At 40.6% G+C, this 26266-nt stretch overlaps 1 protein-coding gene across 2 annotated transcripts in view; it reads right to left on the reverse strand.

The window, feature by feature from the left end:
* BRINP3 (BMP/retinoic acid inducible neural specific 3) overlaps positions 1–26266 on the reverse strand; it is a 195297-nt gene that overhangs the window by 81791 nt on the left and 87240 nt on the right. For both annotated transcript variants that reach the window (XM_054073474.1, XM_054073473.1), the window contains one exon: positions 4177–4367. In XM_054073474.1, the coding sequence (XP_053929449.1) occupies positions 4177–4367 (191 nt within the window). The remainder of the gene's footprint in view (positions 1–4176; positions 4368–26266) is intronic.

Consider the following 26266-nt stretch of genomic DNA (forward strand, 5'->3'; position numbering starts at 1 on the left):
TATTATCAAGGGATACTTCCTGACCCAGAAAGGTGAATGCACTGATGGTCTGATAAGGAACACTTTGAGCAGTTGCAACTGACAGCAACAGCACAAACCAACCCATCTCAAACATTTGAGATCACCCTTTAGTCAAAGGCCTAACAAGGTACTAATTTCATGTAGCTCTGGCAACCTCCTGCAGGTCTGTTTATTAAGACCAGGTGCCATGTTTTCAGATGCAAGGAGGACTCCTTTGCCAAGTCCATTATCTTCACCTGGCAAAGCACCCAAATCAGACTCGCATCACCCAAATGCCTGGAACAAGGGTTTCATTGTAGTATGTCAGTTATTTGTCACTTAGTCATCACCAAGTTTGCTGAGCAACCTTTACATCTATGTGTCAGAACTGTAAAGTGAATGCCTTTATTTGGGATCCACTGATATTTTCATCCTCCCACGCTTATTCCACAGTCGTGCTCTTACACTTCACAATAACTTCCAGTTCTAAAGCCCACTGCTGCCCACCATTAAAGCACACAGCAGCTAACGCACTTGCACATTCAGCCACCCGGACCTTCACTGCGTCATGCTGTAGGCAAGCAAAAGAGAAAAGTACAAATACAGAACAAAAGGGAAAAAAATAATCCTGAATATTGTCTCTTAAAAGACAATCTTTGGTTTTTGGAATTGCAAGTTGAAAGCTAATAAAGTATTTAGAAATACATTTCATAGAAAACACTTTAGGCTGGAAGAGACTTCTGTCAGTCATCCAATCCAATCCTCCGCTCAGAGCAAGTGTAATTAGATGAGATGCTCAGGGACCTGAAGGTGAGAGAAGACTCTACTGGACAAGGATGGAGTTTCCTTGTATGATCCTCTCTTCCCTTTCCCATCAATCTGTCCTGGTCAGCATTAGCTGAGCTGTGCAAAGCTACAATTTTGCTACAGCTAACAGGACACGTGTTGTCCGAGAGGAGTGAAGGACACCTCCTTACCTCCTAGTGATGGCCCAGACAAACACAGTGCAAAATTTAGCAAAGATGAGCACCCACACTTCTCCTTTCTCTGCATATTTGATGCTGCAGGTAGTCAACACACAAGCAGAAGTACCACTCCTGCGCACAGGCACGTGAGCTCACCTGAGAACCTACTGCTCAGCCCAGGATTTGCTGTGCAAACAGTGGATTACGTAAGGTCCTTCCATCACACAGCTTGAAGCTGCTTATTATGGACATTTGGCTTATGTTACAAAAAAAGACAAAATTTCCATAAGAAACAGAAGCAGTGAGAAATGGCACTTTCCACGTTATCTTGTGGCAGCAAGAAAAATACAACTTCCCTAAGTTCTCATTTTGGAATGCCCTTGAGGAGTATTATTTCTGTGTTTGTGAATAAAGACCGGGGAACAAATCACAAACAACCATGTGTGAGAGTTCCCTTTATGGTCAAAAAGGGATATTCATGAAAGCCAAATGGCCACAGAGGCACACAAATCTTACCACAGAATCGTTTGTTTGCCAACCCTTCCTTTCTGTCCATGAATACAGATGACTGGGGATTCATTAAATAAAAGTACTATGCACGCTCAGACTGGTCTTCTGCTTTTAAGGAGCTACATAAGTGACAAAGCTTTCAGAATAAAACAACTTGTAACTAAAAGAAACTATGAATACATTATTGACAGGAAAAAAAAAATCTAATTACATGTTAATAAAGTGTTGACAAGCATCTCTGGGAATTCTCATTCACTCTAACCTAAAAATGAGAACTAACATGCAGGAAAGTATAAGGCTATTTAGCTAACTCATGAAAGCATTCTTAGAAATCACTAATTCCCTGTAATTATTTTATTTGAATCAATCTTTCAAAGTATTCAGCATCCATCTAATGATAAAGGAAGGCAGCAGGTGTGCCTGAAACCATGCCTAAAAATTGAGGACAGGGACCTACATCAAATCCCAGAGTTAATACAAAAACTCCCTTTGTCATCATGAAGCAGTGACAGAGCCCAGAAGTCAACACCATCTCCTTGTGAGCGGAAAAATTTTGCAAGCACGGGGCAGCAGCTGCATTTTTGGGCCTTTGTGAGGTGGCCTGGAGAGGGATAAGCAAAGGGTGTCCTACCCCAGCTTACCTGTAGCGCATCCTGAAGCTTTGGGGAGAACACTGAATGTTAAAGCTACAAGTTCCAAACGCCTCCGAAAGAAGCGCCCTCAAAGTTTTATTTGTTGTTTTGGGCCGTATTTCCTAAAAGGCATCAAACTTGCAGCTCCTCTGTGATCAGTGGGACACTGGTGCTTTGGACTTCTAAAGAGCAGCTGTTCTTGTGTGAGACTCCCTCCCCTGAGTTGTTAGGTCCAACTTCAACTTGAAAATTAACTTAATGGCCGTTAGCATTGAAATATGTATTAGTTAATAATTAGCAAATAACTAAAAATGCTAAAATGTATGACATGCGCTGCAGCTAAACCTTTAATTATTATCCTTTAGATTAAAGAAACACTTCATTTACTCTTCTGCAGTTAGTTTTGCTGCTCAGATGCACTATGTGCTGTATGCAGAAGAAAGCAGTCATTTATACAAAGTACACTTTTTGCATGAAAGGAATATACTGAGTAATTGAAAGAAATTCTGGAAATTTTGTCCTTAAGTACCAGTCAACACATGTAATTTGTTCTTAAAATTCTAATAGTGATATGTCTGCTGTAGAAGCACTATTTCCAAAATAATGATAGGAATTAGTTCTTTATTATTTTAAATAACTACAGTGAGACATTCACCTTGTTTCTAGAACAGTCTTTTCCAAAAGCGAGCTCCTGTGAGCCATTTCAGTTATAGATCTCAGATATCAGCCAAAAGAGAATAGGAAGGCTGTCATTTCTTTAATATACGGTTAGAATTCAGTTATGAAATGTATTAAAGAGAACCATTCCTCAGGAGAATAAAGGATTTTGACAAGACGTTGTCCTGCTGGAAGGATACTCAATCACCAGAATTATCTTTAATATAATCACCCATCAAGGGATACATCTGCATTTCTAAAATGTCAGTTCATTTCGTAATGCCTAGATGGGTAATCGCAGGCACTAATTATCTTTCCTTTGGAACAATTCATGCTCTTTCTTGAACATTAGGCCTCTTCACTGGATTACTTCAATCCATTTGGTGACTGGATCCCAATTATATATTAGGCTACCCTTTCCAAATTACTCTGCGGGGATTTAGAGATGCAGATTCCATTAAGGTAATAGGAATCACACGGTAAAGCCTCATCACCTCTTTCTTAAACTTTTAGTCCCACTGGTTAAGTGAGTCCCAAGAAGGGTAGAGTGATAATACAAAGACTTCCCAGCAGTCAAAGTAGTTTATAAGTCTCCTAACTGAAAAGACTTACTGGAAATGATTGTTCCTGGTTTTCTCGCTCTGTCTGCAGTACTGTGATGTACCCAGATGGCTGTACAATCTGTTATCTTGTAAATTGTTATAAGGGCCTCTCACAGAAAAAGTGTCCCTCGTCTTAGTGACCTGATAGCGCAAAGAAACATCTCCAAGAGACCAGAAGCGTGCTCACCAGGAAGACGGCGACAATACCTCAGTCTTAGCAATGGGATTTCATATCTTTTTGACCCTAAGGTTGTATACACAGGGTCAAAAAACACAACTTTCTTCCTTATTGCGCTCTACAACTACCTGAAAGGAGGGTGTGGAGAGGAGGGAGCTGGGCTCTTCTCCCAAGTGACAGGGGACAGGACAAGGGGGAATGGCCTGAAGCTCCGCCAGGGGAGGGTCAGACTGGATATCAGGAAAAAAATTTTCACAGAAAAGGTCATTGGGCACTGGCAGAGGCTGCCCAGGGAGGGGTGGAATCACCATCCCTGGAGGGGTTTAAAAGATGGGTAGATGAGGTGCTCAGGGACATGGTTTAGTGGCAGATAGGAGTGGTTGGACTTGATGATCCAAGAGGTCTTTTCCAATCTGGTGATTTTATGATTCTATGAATAAAGGAACGCTTAACATCGGCAGAAGGAGGACCCTGGAGGCTCGTAGGCAAAACCTGCTCCCATACCTGTCCAACCAGGGAGAGCCGCGCAGCGCAGCTGCTTGGAGATGACTGGAGCACTATAGTATTATGGAGAGATCAGGTGTGACTAACACGCCAAACTCGTGCATAATGCTTCCAAGAGTTAACCCTACCTCCCAAGGTGGCTGACAGTAGGAAGTGTGTCCCATATTTCTTGATAAGGTTTTCTGTGATCTGTTGAAGGGTCGGGCGGCGTCCAAGTAGCCTTATGTTACGGAAGAATTCAGGAGCAAGTGGCAGTGGGGAGCCAAGAAAATTTCTTCTTTCAACAGCAAGATTGTTTACTTTCCAGCGGCCAAATTCTCTGCAAAACAAAGCAATTCTTACTTAGAAATATATCGCTCAGACAAATATTTTTCACTTGCAAACTAGGCTGCTCTGGAGACAGCATTCCATAATAAAATCATTGTTTGGAAATAAATAAAAGAAAACTAAACCACTTAGGATGCTTCTGGTCCTATTGTTTATGTTTAGCCTCTGATATCAATACAATCCTAGAACAATTTCCGAAATTTGGATCGAATGCAGCAAGTGTTTTCAGCATCACGAGGCGAATTTTAAAAACATTTCAAGGAACAGGCCGTGTTCTTTGCTGTTTGATGATGAGTCACTTGGGAAGAGAGCTGGCTAATCGGAGCAATTTGGAGAAACTATCACACCACACTTGGTCTTACGATGACATTTGCAGTTTTCTATATTTTTGGCCTCCATTTTGAGGAAATATGCAGATAGTCAGGCTGATTGCTAAACACAGATGGCTTTTCAATTGTAGGAGGGATATAAATTAATTCAGACTTGTCCCCTTCCCCTCTCCAAAATACATCTCTGATAACAGAGAAAACAAACAAGTCAATTATACAGCCATAAACACATCTTTTACTTGCCAATTAAGATACCAGATAAAGTTATTAGTGGAATGACCCATTGTCCTCAAAATCTAGCCAGGAGACACAGCACTGGCAGTAACTTTGCTTTTGAAAGGTACACCAGCAGCTGCTCTAATCACAGACTCCAGTACTGTGAGAATTAAGTCCAAGGCAACCGGTGGACTGTGGCTTAGCTACCGCCTTGTCGAGTTATTCAGACAGCTATGCCAATTAAGATTTCTCTTCGATAAGATTGCAGAAAAGCAAGCAGATTGGAGAGATCGAAAGATCCTACTGAAGGTCCCAGCTAAATATAGTACGACATTCATTACGAAATTAAACACAGAAGGCAAAAAAATCAAGGATGCAGCAAGCAAATAACACTTAAGGAATATCTGAAACTGAAGAGTGGCCTGTGGGTGGCTGAATGGCTCAGAAAAGCTATGTAACACATAATCAACACTAATATTTCTTGGTAGCTTTAAGTCCACAACTATTAGCAGAACCCGGATAGCTACATTCTCCTATAGTCCTTCTACTTTCCAGCATCCTCCTTTTTCTCTGGCAGATCTAAACGGTCTTATCCCAGTTTGGCTTGGATTCACACACATAATAGGCGACAACTGGGTGCAGCTCCTATCCGCTGTCTTTCCTCTCAGATTCTTGTAGGCACTATTTTTTATTAAAACCAAACTGGAAGTATTACAGTAGAAAGAGCTTTATGCAGCTTACCTGAACTGTAGTGCAATTAACTGGTGAAGAATACGAGACCAAACAGGTCTCTACAGCTTCTTAAAGACTTTGCTAATCACCAGTGCCTAAATGAGTATTTGGAAATCACCGTTTGATAGGTACGGGTTTTTTTCAAGTTAATTGTTAGATTTTAGAAGTTCTATTGCACAAATTTGGTTTCTTTTTAAGAAGCTATAAAATCAATAACCTCCTTTTTTTGGCTGTTGTGGAACTACTGCATATGTCTAGAAAGAGATGAGAAAAGTTACACATAAACACTTCTTTGTCTCTAGAATGACTTTGGCATATTGACCGCTTTAATGCAGGCACTAAAACCAGTGAACTAACCTGCACTGTAAATGCACATTCCAAGTGAAAGATAAAAGAAACGGGAAAACCCATCTTTTATTCAAATTCTGTGCTTTTGGAGCGTATTTGAGTGGAATACATTACACTGGAATACATACGAAAACACAGGTCGGTTTGAACACTGCCAACTTCCATTTCCAGTTTCAGGATCTTTCAACATATGTCAGGCCGCTTATATAAATATTTTTTTCTATTAACTACATTCTGCGTAACTAATTACAGGTTTTATCTGCATCTTCTCTTAACTTTGGGCTAAGCCGATTGCCTTGTTTTGTGGGTTTTTTTTTTTTGTGAACAGTGGTTTTCGACAGCACCTCTTACAGCTCTTCTCCAAAAGTGACAAATGATTTCATGGAAAAATAAAGCTAAAAACGACAGCCTCATCCATACCATATTCAGAAGCATTTCCAAGCTGAGGTCCTTCTACTACAAATCCTTTATTTACTGAAGCCAGGGACTAAGTTATTCTAGTCCTAGGAGAATTTTCTTTCTTTTTCCGTAGTTAGGCAAGCTTGAATTCCTTCCACAGTTTTATTGCTATGGAAAGACTGTGTTGCTGAATATTATGCTTATGCTCATTCAGAGAGAGGATGTAGGCTAATGCTTTTGTAAAAGTTCTGGCTCTCTTTTTGATTTGAAGAATATCAATGGAAATAATTATTAGTGCAGAAAGTAATCACGCTTTGAAATTCACTGCTGAGGTCACCGAGGGAGTAGAACACGGAAAGTGACTTGTTTTAAAAAACATGACTGTTTTATAACCAGCTTTTATAAAGCTGGTGAGGGGGCTGGAGAACAAGTCTTATGAGGAGCGGCTGAGAGAGCTGGGGTTGTTTAGCCTGGAGAAGAGGAGGCTGAGGGGAGACCTTATTACTCTCTACAACTACCTGAAAGGAGGTTGTGGAGAGGAGGGAGCTGGCCTCTTCTCCCAAGTGACAGGGGACAGGACTAGAGGGAATGGCCTGAAGCTCCGTCAGGGGAGGTTCAGGTTGGATATCAGAAAAAAATTCTTCACAGTAAGAGTCATTGGGTACTGGAACAGGCTGCCCAGGGAGGTGGTCGAGTCGCCTTCCCTGGAGGTGTTTAAGGAACGGGTGGATGAAGTACTTAGGGACATGGTTTAGGGAGTGTTAGGAACGGTTGGACTCGATGATCCAATGGGTCCTTTCCAACCTTGTGTGATTCTGTGATTCTGTGATAACTCTGCCACAGACTGCACTAAAGCTTCTAAAGAACTTACAAAACAGCTTTCATCTTTTCTTGAAGCCTTTCCTAAACGAATTGTTTTGGAACATGGAGAGATGAAGACCTAAAGCCTCTGAGAGAGACCAGAGGAAGCTTCATCTCTGAAGATAAAAGAGGGACACGGGACACCAAAAGCAAGCCTGGTGGCAGGAGCAGTGATACCCAGATATGGACAAGCAAGAAGCAACTATCAGCTTATCCAACACGAAACCCGAGAGGAGATTTCAGACTTCATAATTAACTGGGTTTATGAGAGTAATGTGTAGGAGCAGGGAAATCTGGACTGGAGTTCAGTGTGGGGTGCTGGCACTATGGTATTTCTAGTATGTTGAGCGAGAAGGCTTTCACAAACACTTTCTGGGTACAAGCGAGTCACTAGTAACTGCCATCCTGATATTAGAGCCAATTTCTCTTTTCACAAACTTCACTACAAGTAAAATCATATCCTTACGTTCCTTTTATATGACTTACATAAATATACCTATACGTATAAGTTCCTTTCTTGATTCCACCTCGCAAGCAGTGGTATATTCTCCCCTATTTCCTTCTCCCATCTTCTGTCACACAGTAAAGCTCAAACTTTACTTACTCGTCTGTCTTGCTGTCGTTCTCTCTAACACAAACTCTCCAGCCCTCAACCATTTTTGTACCAAATGCCAACTATTCTCCTTTGAAAATCACGTTCCTGTCCACTGCAAAGGTAGACTAGCAGACCTGACAGAGTTAATGATCTTCTTAGTAAAGAAAACACTGCCTTCCAGAGTCACAGGGGCACCATTCACCAGAAGAATACCTCCCACAGAATAGCACAGTGCCGGCTACTGGTCAAGAAAACCAATTATGCACTGAATACAGTCACTATAGGCATTGGAAGTTTATTCTTTCCTCCTCTTTTACTGTGTAAGAGTCAAGGCTAGTAGCTGTAGTAGTGCTATCAAGAAGCTAAGATTTAATCGCAGGTCATACTCCACGTGCTGCCCATCTATTTCCAGCCTAAAGATTATGTTAACCACTGGAGAGAGCGCTTTCATGCTCAGGGCAAACATCATCCTGTTGTTGGGGAGGATGATGGCTTTGAGTTCCTGGGCTTGTACAGGAGAGAGAAAATAAGTCAGTGTGGCTCCTAGGATGAAGCCTGTAATGGAACTGCGTTACTATCATAAGTAGTGCCAGAGGCCATAAGCATCGTCTTCTTCATCTTACACCATGAGCATCATTCTCTCCTTCCTACGTATCAGAACAGTGGTTGTGTATGTCCCACAAAAAAATCTGTTTCCTGTTGGTTGGCTAACACACATGCAAGAGTCCTGAGACGCAGCAGTGCCAGTTCTGACCGGCTGTACTGCTTGCGTGCCACAGCCTCTGCCTGCTGAACGGAGTCTCCTGCCATTTGTCCTGCTTAGAAAAAGTTAGGTTGGGAAACAATCAGTCAGGGAGTCAGTGAGGGATAAAAATCAAGCACAGTTTAAGAAACAGTTCTTATATCAACACCGTTTCTCATGTTATTTCCTACTGTTTCTTATTTGTGTTACTATGACATTCGGAGTGAAGTTTAATCTAAGAATAATGCTCTGACATGAAACACCCCTTAGTACAGTACTGTAGAAGTTGTGGATGTGTTTTCATCATGAAAGAAGCTTAAATTGAAAGAGGATCTGAAAGCAGTTCTAGGGCAGCAGGCCAATCACCACCGTCAACGTCTCTTTTGAATTTCAAGTCATAGCTTTTTTCAAATGTGTATATAAATTATACATTTTCTTCTACCACTGCACTGATTTCAATACATTTTAAATCATATGGTCTGAGGAGATACAGGGGAAGCTCTCTATAAAACATCTAGTTGAAGGAAATTTTAAAAAAACCCTCTCAAACTGTAGTGTGTAGAAGACATGAAATGAGAATATCTTCTCCGCTGTTGCAGATGATTAAGTCAGAGCCTACAGAGGGGTTTACAGTGAGCGAGATAAATTCTGCTGAACCACAATAGCCTCCCCTAAGGTCAGTAATACACAAAACAGCGCCAAGGCAAAAGTAGTGACATTCGGCCTCATCACAAGCAACTCAGGTATTATATAAAACAATATTGCTACTGGTTATCATAAATGTTAATGAATAGTAGTGAAGAATAGTTTGGAAAGCACTCTTGGAAAACGAACTTCAATCATTCTTAATCATACAGAACTCTCTGGTGCTCCTTTCTCTTAATGACTTCTAAACGAGACAGCTCCACTCCTGGATGGTGAGAAGGCAAGTGTTTCTAATGGGCTGGAATTGCAGTGGAATTCGGAAGCCAATATTCTCCCAGGCAGTGGCAAGTCAACCTGTTGGCAGAACAGCTCGACGGGAGAATATATAGTGTTTTTCTCCACCACCTCCTTTAAAAGCCTGAGGATTTCTTAATGCCTGTGGCCATAGCTTGAATAAGGCCAAGACTACATAAAAAGAAACTACTGCCATACTGAACTTCAGAAGAAGAAGGGCAATGAAACATTATCACACTCATGATTTGCATCACGCAGGGATCTCTGACTGAGGCTCATGTGAGCTGCCAGCGGCACAGTCACAAATCAAGGACAAGCTCCAACAGGGGCCTTAACACTATCAAACACATTTACTCTGTCTCCTTTCCTGGTTACGGCTATCGCTGTTTGGGGAAACAGAATTCCAGCTCATTCTTCTACGGGCAGCAGGCTCCGAGTGGATCACACACTGTGCAACCCCAACCATGCCACGTTCCTACAGATTTTCCACAGTTTTAGTACAGGAGGGGGGACGATGCGATTGAGAGCAGCCCTGCAGAAAAGGACTTGGGGTGCTGGTTGATGAAAAGCTCAACATGAGCCGGCAATGTGCGCTCGCAGCCCAGAAGGCCAACGTGTCCTGGGCTGCATCCAAAGCAGCGTGGCCAGCAGGGCGAGGGAGGGGATTCTGACCTTCTGTTACTCTCTTGGGAGACTCCACCGGGAGTATTGTGTCCAGTCCTGGAATCCTCAACATAAGGAGATGGAGCTGTTGGAACTGGCCCAGAGGAGGCTATAAAGATAATCAGAAGGTTGGAGCACCTCCCATACGAGGAGAGGCTGAGAGAGTTGGGCTTCTTCAGTCTGGAGAAGAGAAGGCTCCCAGTACCTGAAGAGGCTACAAGAAAGCTGGGGAGGGGCTGTTCACAAAGTCTTGGAGTGATAGGATGAGGGGCAATGGGGATAAACTGGAGCGGGGCAGATTTAGACTGGACAGAAGGAGGAACTTCTCCACTGTGAGGGTGGTGAGGCCCTGGCCCAGATTGCCCAGAGAAGCTGTGGCTGCCCCATCCCTGGAGGTGTTCCAGGCCAGGTTGGGTGGGACCCTGAGCAGCCTGATCCAGTGGAAGGTGTCCCTGCCCATGGCAGGGGGGGTGGAACTGGATGCGCTTTAAGGTCCCTTCCAACCCAAACTACTCTATGATTCTATTTCATAAAAGAGGATCTCTCAGTATCAATGCCCCACTACCTTGCAGCTGCCTACCAGCAGGGCTAGAACTGTAACGCATTAATATGGAAAATATTTGCCAGCAGAAAAAAAAAAACCAACAAAACAAACATTTCTAAAGAGAAGATACACCCAAACTTGGATAAAACAAGAATCAGGTCATAACCAAAGCTTTGTTACTCTCAAAGGGTCAGGTGAAAAGAATCTATCAGCACAGCTCACACAATATTCAATGTTTCTTAAAATCAGTTAAGTGATGGGGAATCTACCGCAACACTTACTAAATGTTTGCTACAGTTGATTTTTTACTACTCAAGGTGAAGAAGGCGGCAATTAGTCATATACTGGCTGCGCAGCCTTCTGAAAATATCTACCTTTATACAGAAACATGGTAATCACGACAAACATTACAATCTGGGCAGCATAAACAAAACTGCTTCCCTTGAGAAGAAGAAGCAGCAGGGCCTGATTAGAAAAGATCTTATCCAAGTCTCTTAAAAATGTCAATTATCCAGACACAGTGATTAAAAAGAAAAAACATCAAGATACATTAAGTTCATTTTTAACATATTTCCTACTCCTGAAATAGTCAGTATTTCTTCATTACCATATCCTCTTAATTGCCTGGCATTTTCCCAAATTCAAAACAGAAACGTTTGCTAAACACACATACATCCCATATTATCACTTATATTTATACTAGTTTTCACCTTATCATGAAGCAGGGCCAGGTTGGATGGGCCTTGGGCAGCCTGATCCAGCAGGAGGTGTCCCTACCCATGGCAGAGGGGTGGAACTGGATGGTCTTTAAGGTCCCTTCCAACCCAAACTATTCCATGAATACACATTATCATTAGGATTTCTTTTTCTCTTAATATACTACTACTTTAAAACACAGTAGTACTATTTTTGCCTTACGTGTTTTTCACCTGATCAGTTTCCTAGCACTTGAAATTCTATTTCTAGAACTAGCATTCATTAGTATCGGCTTCACTATCTTCTCACATTATGCATATGAAGTGTGTAGACATCTATGACCACATTTTAATAAATATATATATTAAATATATATATACACACTCAAGTGTATTTCTTTTTATGACTACTCATAGCCAGATTATTTTCCCAGCTATCACTACATAAATGTTTTGAAATATCTCACCTATTATGAACATCAAAGTGTTTACTAAACAAGAGGAAGAAAGGTGGCTTTCCTTTTGGCCATGTCTGACAGATAGTTAGCCTCTGGAACTGAACGTGCAAAGAATTCCTCCTCTAATGAAGTCTGAGAGGGAATCATTTCCGTATTTTGTCTTGAGGCTTTATGTTGACCTTTTATTTATAGTTTGTGATATACTTTCAAACACGCTTGTGAAAATTCACCCAGTCCCACCGCTCGCATATCCCGCTGGACCTTAATTCACGCAAAGATCGTTGCACAAAACTAACAGCTCTTTGTGACTTACATTTATTTACCTTCTGTCTCAGCAGAAGTGCAACTGCTCAAGCAGCGTTCAGTTGCAGTACAAAGAAATGCACTCACAAGGACTACAAAGATGAAGAGCAAGAAGGAGTGGAGCGCAAACGCTTCCAAACTGCAGCGGATCTGTGTGAACTGTCCATCTAAGAGTTGGGAACTGGGGAATTAGCTTGTTAAATTGCACCAGTTTGCACAGGCTTTTAAGACAAGGATTAAATTCCAAGCAAATAATTCATTAGTTCTACATAAGCTAATAGTCACAGAAAGCAGAGAGGAAAGGGAGGATTCTAGCAAAACCTACTCTTGCCTCGACTATCTGAAACAGAGAATGATTGGGATACGCAAGACCTGTCTGAGTAAGCAAGACATGGATTTTGCAGCTTGTTTATATTTCTGGGGTTTGATTACTCAGATGTGCTCTAGCCAGTAGATGTTCTTTCCTGTATTAATGATAGTAATGATATGGATTCACAGCCTGCTAGGTAAGATGGTAGCATTTTTGGAGTCACAAATAGTTGTCTACCCAATTAACACAAAAAAGCCCAGGTCACTATTCATTATAACCGGTTCAGATATTCATTCTTCCCTGCAAGAAGATCAGTAGTGACTTCATGGTTTGTCACATGTCCAAGAGGTTAAAACTGTTCATTCTCCCCTTGGCAGCATTAAGAGAGTTTCTAGCACCTCACACCCGCATTGCTCATCTAACTCTTCTACAGCCTTAGCAAGCTCAAAACATTCTTTTTATCCTGTTCATATCTGTCCATAGGAATCATTCATTACCTTGGCAATAGGTTTTACAAAACAGAGCATTTGCTTAGGCTTGCAGAAGACCAATGAAATCTAAACAATCCCTCTGACTTTAGATTCTTGTTCTTCTTTCCATTTATTTTCAAACATTATCAAAGCAAATGTTGTCTAAAATTCATGTAAATTTTGTAAGTGTGGTATAAAAGTTGTTCATAGTGTTTTCCACAATGGATTTATTACCTTCACTCCGAACATTTTTGCAGAAGCAGGCACCTTACTCACACCTACAACAGTTGTTAACATTTAAAAGGGAGATGTCTGCCTCAGAGGAGAGTTTTTTGATACAATAAGGAAGGGAGTTGTGAGAAAGAGAGGCAGAAAGATATATTTTCAGTCTTCATGTCTAACATTAAGAGCCAATTGATATCATGGGCCTGTTCCTGTACATGACTGTACGTGGACAAAACCTAACGACTCTTGAATTTTATAAGAAATTGAAACTCTGACATCTCTGGAGCTCTTGCTGAAGACAGACCTTATGGATTTGACTGTATTTGTTACTGCTTCAAAATCAACAACATCATCAGATTCCTCTCCTGCTCTTCTTGTCCCAACTACAATAAAAAGAATGGAAGCGGATTTCTTCTAGGAATAAGAGAGAAAGTTGAATCTGCGGAAGTCTTTTTGCACGTGAATCAACACAAGAAAATACAGTTTGTGAAGACTGAATCAGCAAAAAGATCTGTTGGAGAAAATAAAACATAATAGAGGATTCGTTGATTCAGTGTTGGTGGGTACTCCCGTCTGAATCACAGGGGAAACACAAACTACTAAAATTCTTCATCATTATGTGCTACGACTAATAGTCTTTGAACAGTCTTTCACTACTATTTTTGTAATTTCTGTTTCAGAACTACAAAATTGATCTGTTATACCATGCAACAGAGACAAACCCAAAGCGTGATAAATAATTCCAAAATTTGAAGGCACTGCTTCTTGTTCACCCTATTTCTCATTCAGAGAACTATGAGCAGGCACGACCTCCTCCTGTCCCACACTCAAAGCAGACCAAACAGCTTTATGACCTGGCTAGCAAGGAAGAGAATGCAAGCTCTTCAAACCTTGGAAACGCATTTGTTTGTTCATTTCTGGGATGTTCCCGATGATCAGTATTGGCTTAGGTTCAGTGCTACAGAAATTCCCATCCACTCAAACTAAAGGCTGATGTTGCTCCTGCCTGCCTGGAGCTGAGAAAAAGCACCTTAAATGATTTGCCTTAAACAAAATATATATGCTCAATATATTCTCAAACAAATATTGATGCAAAGCCTTATCTACTAAGCTACATCTATCATTTAGATCCATCCCAGTAAGGATGTGGTATAAACTCAAATAGCGTTCTGTAGCACAGATGACTATGCTCACATTCTATACAATTTATAAGTTTATCCTTCTAAATAAAGGACTTTTTGTCTCCCATTTACTTCTACCCTGCCCTTGTGGAGTGTGTTCCAGCAGTATTATTCACAGCCCTGGCAGATAACAGCTACGCAACCTCAAATGCACAAAGACAATTGTTTCTCCCAGGACTCCGGGATGAGTCAAAGTTTACACGAGCGTGGATCCCACAGGCATAAGCTCTAGATGTTGCTTTGGTATTGTGAAATAACACAACTACACTGTTTGTAGTCATTCAGATTGGTTTATATACTACTGCTTTCAACAAAGTATCTTCTGAAAATACTCTGGTGTTATTTATATACTGCTCAGCTCTTGCATGTAGGTGCTGCTGATGTCTTCGCATCTCATTGTCACCCTCCTATCAAATGTCGTTGCACTGGCAGCAAGAAATGCATCTCTACTTGCTCACAGAAAACAAAGCCACAGATTCTTACTCAACATATTAAAATGTTTCATTTTTATTTTCTACCACAACAAAAAATACTTCTGGTTTAGTACAACTATTTGTCTTAATTCCAAACTAACTTTGGAGTTCTGTTTTACTAAAAGCAGCCCTAGTATCAATCTTCCCAATGGGATAAACTGCAAGTACCTCTAGACAGCCAGTGGAATCACAATGAACAGAGAATCAGGACAATAAACTTGTCAGCACGGTTCCAGATTACAAACACAGACCTCCCTACTGACCTCAACCAACTAAAAGTGCTGAATGGGAGTAGAGTTACTAATTTCTGCAGCAGAAACTCTTAAGCGTCAAATGTGCCTTCTGAATCAGTAAAGTCTATATATCTGTCAAATTTTATTTTACTTTCAGTCTTCCTTGAATGATGAGGAAACAAGCTCGGAAACAAAACATTTGTTACTTTCGAATTTGAATAAAACTGCGTAGGTCAGCTTGTAAGATACCCTATAATGCATATGTTGGAGACTTTGTACCCAAGTAGATCTAATCTGAAGCTCAGACTCCCTTAAAAAAAAAAAAAAATGTTGGATACTTAAGCCCTCTACAAACTCCAAATAAGTGTTTAAGAAGCTTCAGATAGAATGAAGCTCCGTTTTGAATTCTGCTATTGCATATACTGTGAAATACTACTGCATTATTATAAAATTTCTGTGCGTCTGCATTCGTTATCCCTCACACAACTTTGTAGAATAGATCCGAGAGAGAAAAATGAAAGCCATTATGGAAAGTTTCAGATGAGATATAAGCACCAGTGGGAGATAAAATACTACATATAATGTCATATAAGTATCATATACACCCTAAATTTTATTTATAATACCATGAATACTGACACAGATTGGGAAGGAGCGAGGCTTTATGCACCTGAGAGACAGGAACAAGAACCACAGAAGAGGGACATATCTTACAAGCAGCTGAGAGAAGCACTTTATGGCCTGTCCTGACACTCAGCTCCCATCAGGGTCACTACCTTTATGCCAGCACGGCAGAGCAAAAGCCCGTGCTGTATCACCAGGTCCTGTATTAAGCATCACCACTCTGCTTGAGCTCATAGCACCATGATCAGAAGTGGTGGCTTGTTGGCATGAGCACAGTGCCACGTGCATGCAGCTGTGCTGCTGGACACCTTGCTGGGCTCAGAAGACTTCCTTCCTTTTCTCTTTCATTTTGTTCATCAAAGAAGGATGTTGAGGCTCTGGAGCGTGTCCAGAGAAGAGCAACGAAGCTGGTGAGGGGCTGGAGAACAAGTCTTATGAGGAGCGGCTGAGGGAGCTGGGGTTGTTTAGCCTGGAGAAGAGGAGGCTGAGGGGAGACCTTATTGCTCTCTACAACTACCTGAAAGGAGGTTGTGGAGAGGAGGGAGCTGGGCTCTGCTCCCAAGTGACAGGGGACAGGACAAGAGGGAATGGCCTGAAGCTCCACCAGGGGAGGTTCAGGTTGGATATCAGAAAAAAATTCTTCACAGAAAGAGTCATGGGGCACTGGAACAGCTGCCCAGGGAGGGGGTCGAGTCGCCTTCCCTGGAGGTGTTTAAGGAAAGGGTGGATGAAGTGCTGAGGGACATGGTTTAGGGAGTGTTAGGAATGGCTGGACTCCATGATCCAGTGGGTCCTTTCCAACCCAGTGATTCTGTGATTCTGAGGAGTTTTAACAAATGCGAGAGGCAGCGTAAGCTACGCAGGCCAGTTGCAATAATGAAGAGATGTAGTTACTGAAATAAAATTAGCAAAAAGATTATTATTCTGTCCTAGGTAAGTTTGTTTGAGGTTGATTAGCCGATAATTTCACATTGTTAGCTACAGTATAGCAACAGTGCTCAGGACCCAGTTGTTCTGGCTGCTCTTCTGCACTATGCTTCAGATAACGACAGCCTAGCAGAAAGTTACAGTATGTTCCTAGAAATGTTGCTTAGGAGGAAATAAGATGCGATACGGTTGTACAGAGCTAGAACAGAGCCAATATTAGCTGGCTTTCCAGGCCATATGCCCAACAGACGGGATGGCATTTCTGTCCAGCTTCTTTGTGTAAGAAGCAATCCTGGGCAATTACTGGGGATTCTGTTTTGGCCACAGTAACTTAACCTTAGCTATTAATGCCTTGGCCAGATTGATTTCCATCCTATTGCAGAACACGCCAGCTTTGCAATGCTGCCATGAAAAAATATCAGTGCACCTCCACAGTGCGTGCTGTTTCTCATAAATCCAGATTATGTGTTAAACAGAGTCCAGTATTTTATATCTAAAAAGAATGTGTTGCATAAAATTGAAGAGGTATGAGGGTAACTGAAGTAATCTATATTGTATTTATGAACAATGTCCGTGCATTACTGTAAATCTGTTCAAGTAGGGGGCTATGATGAGTTGCAAAACCTTGCCCCTCCGGATTGCTGACTTGAGTACAGTTCAAGGTGGCAACAATGCAAGAGTTTTTACCATCTTATGGTTGTCTAGGGGCCAGTGTGAAGGCAACTTCAACTTCACTTCCCAGGGTAAATGCATATCTCTGACGAACATAATAATGATAATCAGCATATTCATAAATACTCCTGCTGAAAAGAACGCAGCAAACTGATAATACCAGGGCTTGCTCTTCCTGTCTCAGAAAATGTAAACAGTGGAAAAGAAGTCAGGATGGTGGAAAATCTTCCACCAAACCAAACGCTGCTCATGCACGGAGTTGGCTTAGTACAAGGCTGCTCTGTAATACCTATTAGCACGAAACTCACACAACCATCACCATCCACAGATACGTTCATCTCCTCTGGGTTAGACCTACTCTGGTGCAGAGAGCAGCAATTCTTGATGTGTCTTGGACAAGGTCAGAATGAGTTACTGTACCATATGTGTGGAGTAATTTGTTTCACTCTTGAACTACAGATCAGCTAAAAGCATGACAAAAATGGCAATAAATTAGCAGTAGAAAATGAGCAGCTAGCCACACAGCACAGAATCTCCCTTCCAGGAGACTCCTTGCTTTGCTTTTCTTGTAAGAAGCTGTTCACACGCAACCAAAGCTACACAACCACCGCCTTCAGTCTCCCCTACGCATCAGTTAATTCTCCACCAGGCAGAAAGAGGCAGACGTAGACATTTCTCTTGATTTTCTGGTGCAAGTTCAAGCACTGTGACAAGAGATTAAAACAAATGCTCAGACTGACAGAACAGAATTATCTTCTCAATTACTCCTGCTTTCTACTCATCTTAAACCTGACGGTTCTGTGTGGCCGAGATCTAATTCCCCTGCCTGCAGGGTCACCTCAGAGTGGCGATTAACTTTCCCTCCTACAGGGGTCACAGACATCCACATCCAGGGGTGGTTTTTAGACAAAGTGGCCTCAACCCACTGAAATCAAGCTAGAAAAGGCAGAAAAGCCGGTTTCAAAGAGAAACGTAGAGCTCCATCAAGAGCATTGGGTTTCCTCAGCAGAAGGTAGAGGTGGTGTCACATGGAGCCGTTTACTGGTCCCGCTGGGGATAATGTAAGCCTGTATTCATGAAGGCTTCTCACCGAGACGTCCTTTCCCTTCCCTACAGAGCTGCAAGGAAGCACACACTGACAGAGAAACCCAGCCAGAATTCCAAGCTCTACTCATGGGTCTTTTCTTTCAGGAGAAACTTGACCCAGCAGCAGCTTCACATATAGGAATAAACCTTTTCTTCACCTTTTTATCCTAAATAAGGCCACAAAACTCACTGCCAAGGGGAGACTACTTAAATGCGAATTGGGACAGGAGGTGATTTCATTTCCTCTCTGATTTTTCCTTAGAACAAAACCATTTTTAATAAAATGCTGGATTTTGTTGTAGCTTTTGTTCCTGTGCAGTATTGCTGCATCACAGGAAACTTAACACAATTACTGACATTGAAGGAAAATGCAGGAAAAGATCCTTACATCTTTACATTCACATCATACCAATTTACTGAACCAATGAAAAGTTCAAAGTGGTGAAAGTACTTGAAGTGGTTATAAATCAAAGACTTTTCACACATGCAGTAATTTTTCACCTGTGTGTTTTCTCCTGTTAATAGTTTAGCCCAGTTTGGCCGCTGTGAGAAAAACATTTCAGAAACTTAATGCAAATTTTGGGTTTGCAGTGGAATTTTTGTAGCATTCCATATATATAATATATATATATATATTATAATATATATATAATTCCATATATATAAACAGCAATTTGGCAACATAAATAAAAAGAAAATAGTTTTTAAGAGAATAATTTAAGCTCTAACTGCAGGCCTCCACCGTCTTTTCCTTTGCCACGGGAACTCTGTAGCCCTGGTAATCATCACAAAGTCAACAGCTACATGCTACGCCTCAGCAAGGAGCTTTTTGTGCTGCAATTTCATGTTATTATCCATACACAGCCCCAATAAGTGATGAAGCTTGTGTATATCTTTCCCTAGGATGAGTGATTACAGTCGTTTGCCTGACAGTAGGAGTAGGACCTCCATCCCTTTCCAAGGGTGTGTTGTTTAGTGGTACATCGTCAAGTGAGAAAGCGTCCTGCATGTAAAAGCTACATAACTGATCATGAACCTAGTCCTTCTAGAATTTTTTATTATTGAATAGGATGACAGAAATTACATTCATAAAATATGCAAATGATACCAAGCCAAAGGCTCCGGTAAGTACTTTTGAAGATTTATAGAAATGGCTGAAAATCAGACAGATAATATGTGATAAAGAACAAGGTACCATGCTTAAAAAATAGAAAACATACACAAAATAAATAATTAAGCAAGCAGAAACGTGGCAAAACAGAATGGATTTAAGAAACTCAACTAAATCCGCTTGGAATTTCACAGCAAATTCCTCGATAAAGTAAGAACAAGGTATGCATGACAACAAAATAGCTACGTCACTTCCCAGAGTTCTGCTCAGATTTCAGCGAGAGCGGTGACCCCAGAGAAAGGTACAGAAAAATAAAAGAAAAAAAACTGTTCAAACACTTTTGGAAACAAAAAAGGTAAAGGATAATCCTTACTAGAAGAGGGTGGACATTTCGGGTTTTTTTCAAGAGAGTACAAGGTTCTGGAGGACATGACAGTGGGCTTCTAATATAAAATTTTACTCAGAACAAGGAGGTGAACAACTGCTCAACTACGAGGGGGGAAAAAAAAAAAAGCTTTATTTAGGGAAAAAAAAGGCTGAACACGAGATCTGCCTCAGCCCTACATATCTGCAAATCCAGCACTACGTATCCGAATAAAACTATTGTGCTGACTGATGCTGTCACACGACTCGCTACATCCCTGCTCTGCTGATATCTGCCTTATCCTCCCTTCCTCCCTACAAAGACCGCAAGCAACTGCCAGCATTGCGAGCATCTTGTGGGCACCTTCAGTGCCAGTATGTCCTCTAGTTTAGGTGAGCCTCAGTCTGCTGGCGATTCCCAGTACACAAGTTAACAACAGCAGCAGTTATTGTCCAATCCCCACACAGTATCTCCTGAAAAGGGTGTAGGAACATTATCACTGAAGGAAAATAAGGAATTTTCAGCAAAAGAATAAGGTTTAATTAAATTTCGCACAGGGTGAGCATCGGCTACAAGTTGATACAAGAATATGAAATAAATTCAAAAGTGCTAATAATAATTGTTATATGTCATAAAGGTTTGATCGCATCATACAATATGTAGGGAGCATCACTGTGAAGTTCTAGAGTGGAGCTGGAGTCTAGAGCCATGCACTCAAGAACGTTATTTTCACTGAAAATGCCAAATAGGCAGTTATTTACCAGCTGCTTCAGTATTTCAGTAGGTTTACTACACTTAGATAAAATGGTTCTTTTCAGTTATACTAAAAGCATTGCAAGATTATTTTTCGATCAGTAACATTTTTTGAGACCCATATATTTTTTGAGACCCATATGACACATGTTGAGTCGGAGGCATCAAAAAGGGGCCATTTTAATTACGCGGAAGTTGTGTAATTAAACGTAATTACATAATTTTAAAAACATAAAAATAACAAAATTTTTATCCTTATGGGGTTAAAGATAAGAAAAAGCATATATGTGTGTAATTTTATTATTACCATTCTAGGCCTACTTTCAGATAGCTGAGTTATCATTTCCTCACACACAGGAAGAGGCGAGCAAAAATAAGTATATTCCTATAAATAGCAACAGTCAGAAAGAAAAATTACTGCTCAACTCTGAAATCATGAAATGGTTTCTTCTTCGAAATCACAGAAAGAGGAAAAGTTGGTCCTGCCGAGGACAAGAGGTATATCTGCTGTTCTTCATACACAGCCTGACCCTTACCAAGGCATCGGTTATTCCTCTGTGAGGAGGGAAAACCCGTAATAGAAAACTTCATCTGTGTTAAATGTTTTTTTTCTCCTCTGGCTGTTACCTAAGTTGTGTTATTGTGTTCTCCATGGCAGGGGGGTTGGAACTGGATTATCTTTAAGGTCCCTTCCAACTCAAACTATTCTATGATTCTATGAGCATTGCTTGAAGCACATAAAATACCAACGGTGTTTCTCCATCACTGCTGCCTTGACCACCATCAGCGATTAAGCCAGTCATAAAAACTCCTACAAACATTTAAATTATGAAAAGCTTTGAGGATTATTTCAGGGGAACGCCCTGCAAGCAGGTGATGCCCTCGGTGAGAAGAAAACCAAAAGAAAAGAGGTCTCTTTCATACTGGAGGAGAATTATTTATTAGGAAGCTGTATTTCCAGACTTTCTGCAGCACTGCTGTGGGTCTTTAATAAACTACAGCTGTAGCCAACCTGCCCTTTCAGCCTGGCAGTCCGTAATTCAAATGTGCCTGTAACTCGGAGATGACGGTTGCCCTGACGGCTGGAGACAGGGTGACAAATAGCTCTTCCAGTTGAGACATTGACATAATTGAAATGCGCTGCCAGGAGACAACAAAAGAGAGAGCAGGATGAGCAGCAGCAAACCCACGTGAAAGGTACAGTCCTTCCACCGCTCCGCTTTTACTAGCACAGCGGTTTTAGACCGTTCAGGTCGGCTGTGATAATTGTGATCCCCTAATGGAATTGCCATCACTGGAAACGGAGTGGACTGATCTGTCATTAAACATTTACAGAGCTAACACGCTCGCTGTCGGAGATGAAATGGGGAAACATCACAGACGTGCTAACGTTTACAGGAACACTCTGCTTTAGATCTTTTATGACACTATCTTGAGTGACTATAACTGTAATGCTATTCTAAGATTCTATTTATCTTAAATAATCTTTTGATTCTTTATCAAAATATTTTTGTACTGTATTTGTTCAGCCAACAACTGGGATGCAAATAGTTTTATACAGTGGACAAGGCCTGGCACTGAAAACCAGATCTGTAAGAAGTCTGATCTTATTTTCATTGGTAACTAGGCACATGCTTTATAGAGTTTTATATCCTTATACCTTCATGCAGTAGCAGAATAAATATTTTCTGTTTTCCAGCAGCATTCTAGGTTACAAAATAGACAACTAATCAGTATGTACCTGACCTGATAATGCCTGAGAAGATGTTTTAGGGATCTAAAAAGCAAAGTGTGTGTTGGGGTGAGGGGAATGACATACAGGGTGTGGGATGGAGAAAGACAAAGGATGCTTATGAAGGGATTTTAAATGTCTCTTCCAACATCATATTCTTTCTGCAAAAAGAGTTTTAAATGAGGAGGGGGATACTCTTTAAACTCGGTGGAACAGTTAATGAATTAGTCTGTATCTACCTTTGTATTTTTAAGGGGCCTCACTGCACTTCCACGCAGCAGCGGAGCTTCACCAGCTCTAGGCAATTATTGCTGCCACTAACAGCTGTAGCTTGTTTGTTCTCCTTGAGACACTCAAGTTGCAATTATCTGCATTTCTGTTCAGCTCTACACAGGCCCATGAGCTGCACACGCTCAGATAACGAGACAGGAATATCAACCTGCTGGCACGACTTTCTTCTAGCAAGGTAGTCATCTGTAGCACCTGTAGCATCACAGGATTTAAAAGGCTGGACCAGAAGATCCCCGAGGTCCCTTCCAACCTAGTATTGTATTATTCTATGATCTAAGTCATATTTATAACTATTCAAAAATGTGTCAACAGTCAAAATTGACAAAATTTTAGTATATTTAGTTTCCTAGGTAAATAACCTCTATCGCTTACACAAGCCTTGAGTTTATTAGGAAGGTGAAAAGCGGTATGGGTGGATGGGTCAGTAGATTTCACCATCTTTGCATCAAGCTGTCAGTCAACTTGATGACAGTCGCAAAGGTGTATCATTCACATCAGAGCTGAGATTAGAGGGTATGCTTGATTTTGTATACACACTCATTTTAAACTGCAGCCGTATACGTTGTAGCTAACTCATCCCAAACCAAAATAAATCCTTCAAACAGACTTTATGCAAGGTAAAATAAAGAGACAGTAATATAACCCTTTGCCTGCTGAAGCCCTTTTTGGTTTCTACCTGCCCTTCATTGCAGCAGATCTTTTACCTCAATGGGTGTCAAAGCAAACATAACTGCTTGGCACTTCGTGCTTATTGGCCAAACGCTCATACCCAACCCTGGAACACTTCTGTGACAGATAAGAAAAAAAACTATTGGATATTTTAGAAACTTCTGTGATAACTTTAACTTCTCTTTCTATATAACACACATAACAACACAAGCAACATTAAAAACCAGAAACGCACCACAGAGCTGCAGGAAACATCACAAACCAACAAACTTGCTTTTACCTGGGGAGGGAGGGGAGGGGGAGTAATTTGCCCATATCTTATCTTAATCCAGACAAATCAAAGAATAGAGACATTCTATGGAAATACCTGCCTCTGGAAGTCCTAAGTAATTCTAATGTACTAAACAGTATAAAAATAAAAGATGGAAACAGTGGATTTTGCCAAAACCTAAAATAATTTTGCTAGCATGAAGTGAGGTAGACTTAACAATTAAATGGAAGGATAGAATAATTTCAGTTTAAGGTAAAATCTGGTCTATCAAGTTCTGCATCAGTGAGAAGTAAATACGCTGTGTCTGTAATTCTCCCTCCTTTCCATCTCCCACCTGGCCTTTGATTTAATTTATTAAAGAATCAGAAATAGGGATTTTAAAAAACTGCAAATGCTCTTCTATCCTTTTCATTTATACTTAACAATTGAATACCTAAGTTCTCCCCAAGGCATCTTCACAAGGATGAAGCATCACAATACTTCCAATAGCTCAAATAAACCAGTAATCTTCCAAACACAAGTTTGGAAACACAACTAATGAGGTAAATAAAGATGTGTCTGAAGCAGTTCAGAAATCGCTAGGGAATGAGAAATTAATAACTTTGTTCTGCACCTGCTGTAGGATGCAAATTTGCCACGAGCCACCGGACGCCTCCTCACACTGGGAGGTGTCCTCAATAACGAGACAGAAGTTGTTGTTTATACCAACATCAAAGAAAAACAACTTTCGGGGCTTACCCAGTGCCTAACAGACATACTTCAGAACACTGATTTTGTGCAAGATTATTTTGAGCCTTAGGATTCAAGACCCTCTTGTCTTGTTACATGTGGTCCTGACACCACATAATGATACGCAAAGTCAAAGTGATCCAACACTGAATCTGTAAGAGCCTTGTTATTAATTTGCAATAGGTATAAATAAATGTATATCTATATTTAGGTTTTCTGTAGGATATGTGCGCTAATCATAGACTAAAACACTTTTACTAAGCACTAATCATGCCATTTGGGAGCCCTGTGGATAACCCTGCTGCCTCTATGGCTAAATTTACAATGAAAACCTGCTAGAAAAGCTGACAATTCCATGAGGTTAGAACATTTGATTTACTTCGTTTAGAGATCTTCACAGAGGAAAGAACCTACTAGATGCACAGTATATTCCACATCGAGTCCTAAAATTAGAGAGGCAAATGGTAAATTGGACCCCAATTTTAACGTTTTACTGTAAATCTAGTCTATAAGAGCTCAATATAAAGCCCACAGAAGCAAATGAAGAGACAGCCAGGAAATAAATCCACACGCCACGAAGTTTTTTAAATGCTATTTCAATTCTGCTGGTCTTAAAACTCACTTAAAACTGTATTTGAGTAAATTATTCACAACCAATGCCCAATCAATTTGTATTCTTTTGCTTTACATGTCCATTGGCAGATTGTTTTTCATAGCTTCTTCAATATTTGAATGTAGTGGGAATATTTTGCTTGCATTTCCTACTGGGGATAATACATTGTACCTACTTGACACCATACCCAGAGCGCCAGTTAACTGCGATCGCTGCATGAATCTTCTTTGATTTGATTAACATAACTGATAAGCAAGCAGACGCACAGCTGAATTGCATCACGTGAGAACACGCTGATCTACCCATTTCAACTTGTTTCTGTGGCTTTAAGGAGAGAACAGCTTAAACTGAAATATTTCTTTTCCAAAACGGGGCAAAGAGAAGGATGTTTACCCCGTACACACAAAAATAGGATTATTCACTCCAACCAAAGAAAAGAAAGTTACTGCACCTGAAGCACTCAAAGGAGAGCACAGCTGAACAGACCATCACAAATCATGAATCTGAAAAAGTTGCTATGTATCTGGTATCAAACTGTTCTAGAAGAATTGGATCAATATAAATTTACCAAGGCCAGAAATCCAGATGGTGGTGATTTCAGCCAACTAAAATTAGCTTCACTGGTTTGGCTCGCTTATTTATTCCTGTTGATCTCTGCGAATTTATGGAGGAGTGAACAACAGCCAAAGCTGTACCCCATTCATAACAGATGTGACTCCAGTTTTTCCAGTTAAAAGATCTTCTACTATTATATCATTTTTATCCAAAGCACAGAAAAAATTCCATTTTAGCCAACGGTTTTATTTTCTGTAATGAAAATAGCGTATCTGCTTATTAATCAAGTTTCAGAAAAGAAATATTCCACTTTAACTTTATCAATTAAAATCTCAGATGACTTTAACAGAATACCTAATGACCTTTTAATGCCAGCCTGAATATATCATATCCAAAACCCTCAAGGCTGATTAATTTCCCTTTCTTATTTACATTTTAGCAGTCGCAGTACTCCAAGACACATTATCAACAATGTTGGCTATACAAATTACACGTCACACCAAGTTGCAACTAGAATTCATGCAGTCTTCTATCAATATACTAATAAGCAAAACTAAAATATTTGGCTCTCATCTTACAAATACTGTGCCACCACCATGTGATGATACAGCATGCATCTACGGTCTATGTGAAATTGTGCCCCTCCCTCCAAAATCACTGACTAATGTTAAATAAAACACATTCCCAAATGAAAACGTCCATATTCTAAATTAATTTGAAGAAGTGTGACTGTTAACGTTGCCCACTGATTACAGTAGTGTACCATCCAGTTTTCAAG

The sequence above is a fragment of the Cuculus canorus genome, chromosome 8, assembly GCF_017976375.1.
Source record: "Cuculus canorus isolate bCucCan1 chromosome 8, bCucCan1.pri, whole genome shotgun sequence".
In the NCBI taxonomy this organism is placed as follows: domain Eukaryota; kingdom Metazoa; phylum Chordata; class Aves; order Cuculiformes; family Cuculidae; genus Cuculus; species Cuculus canorus.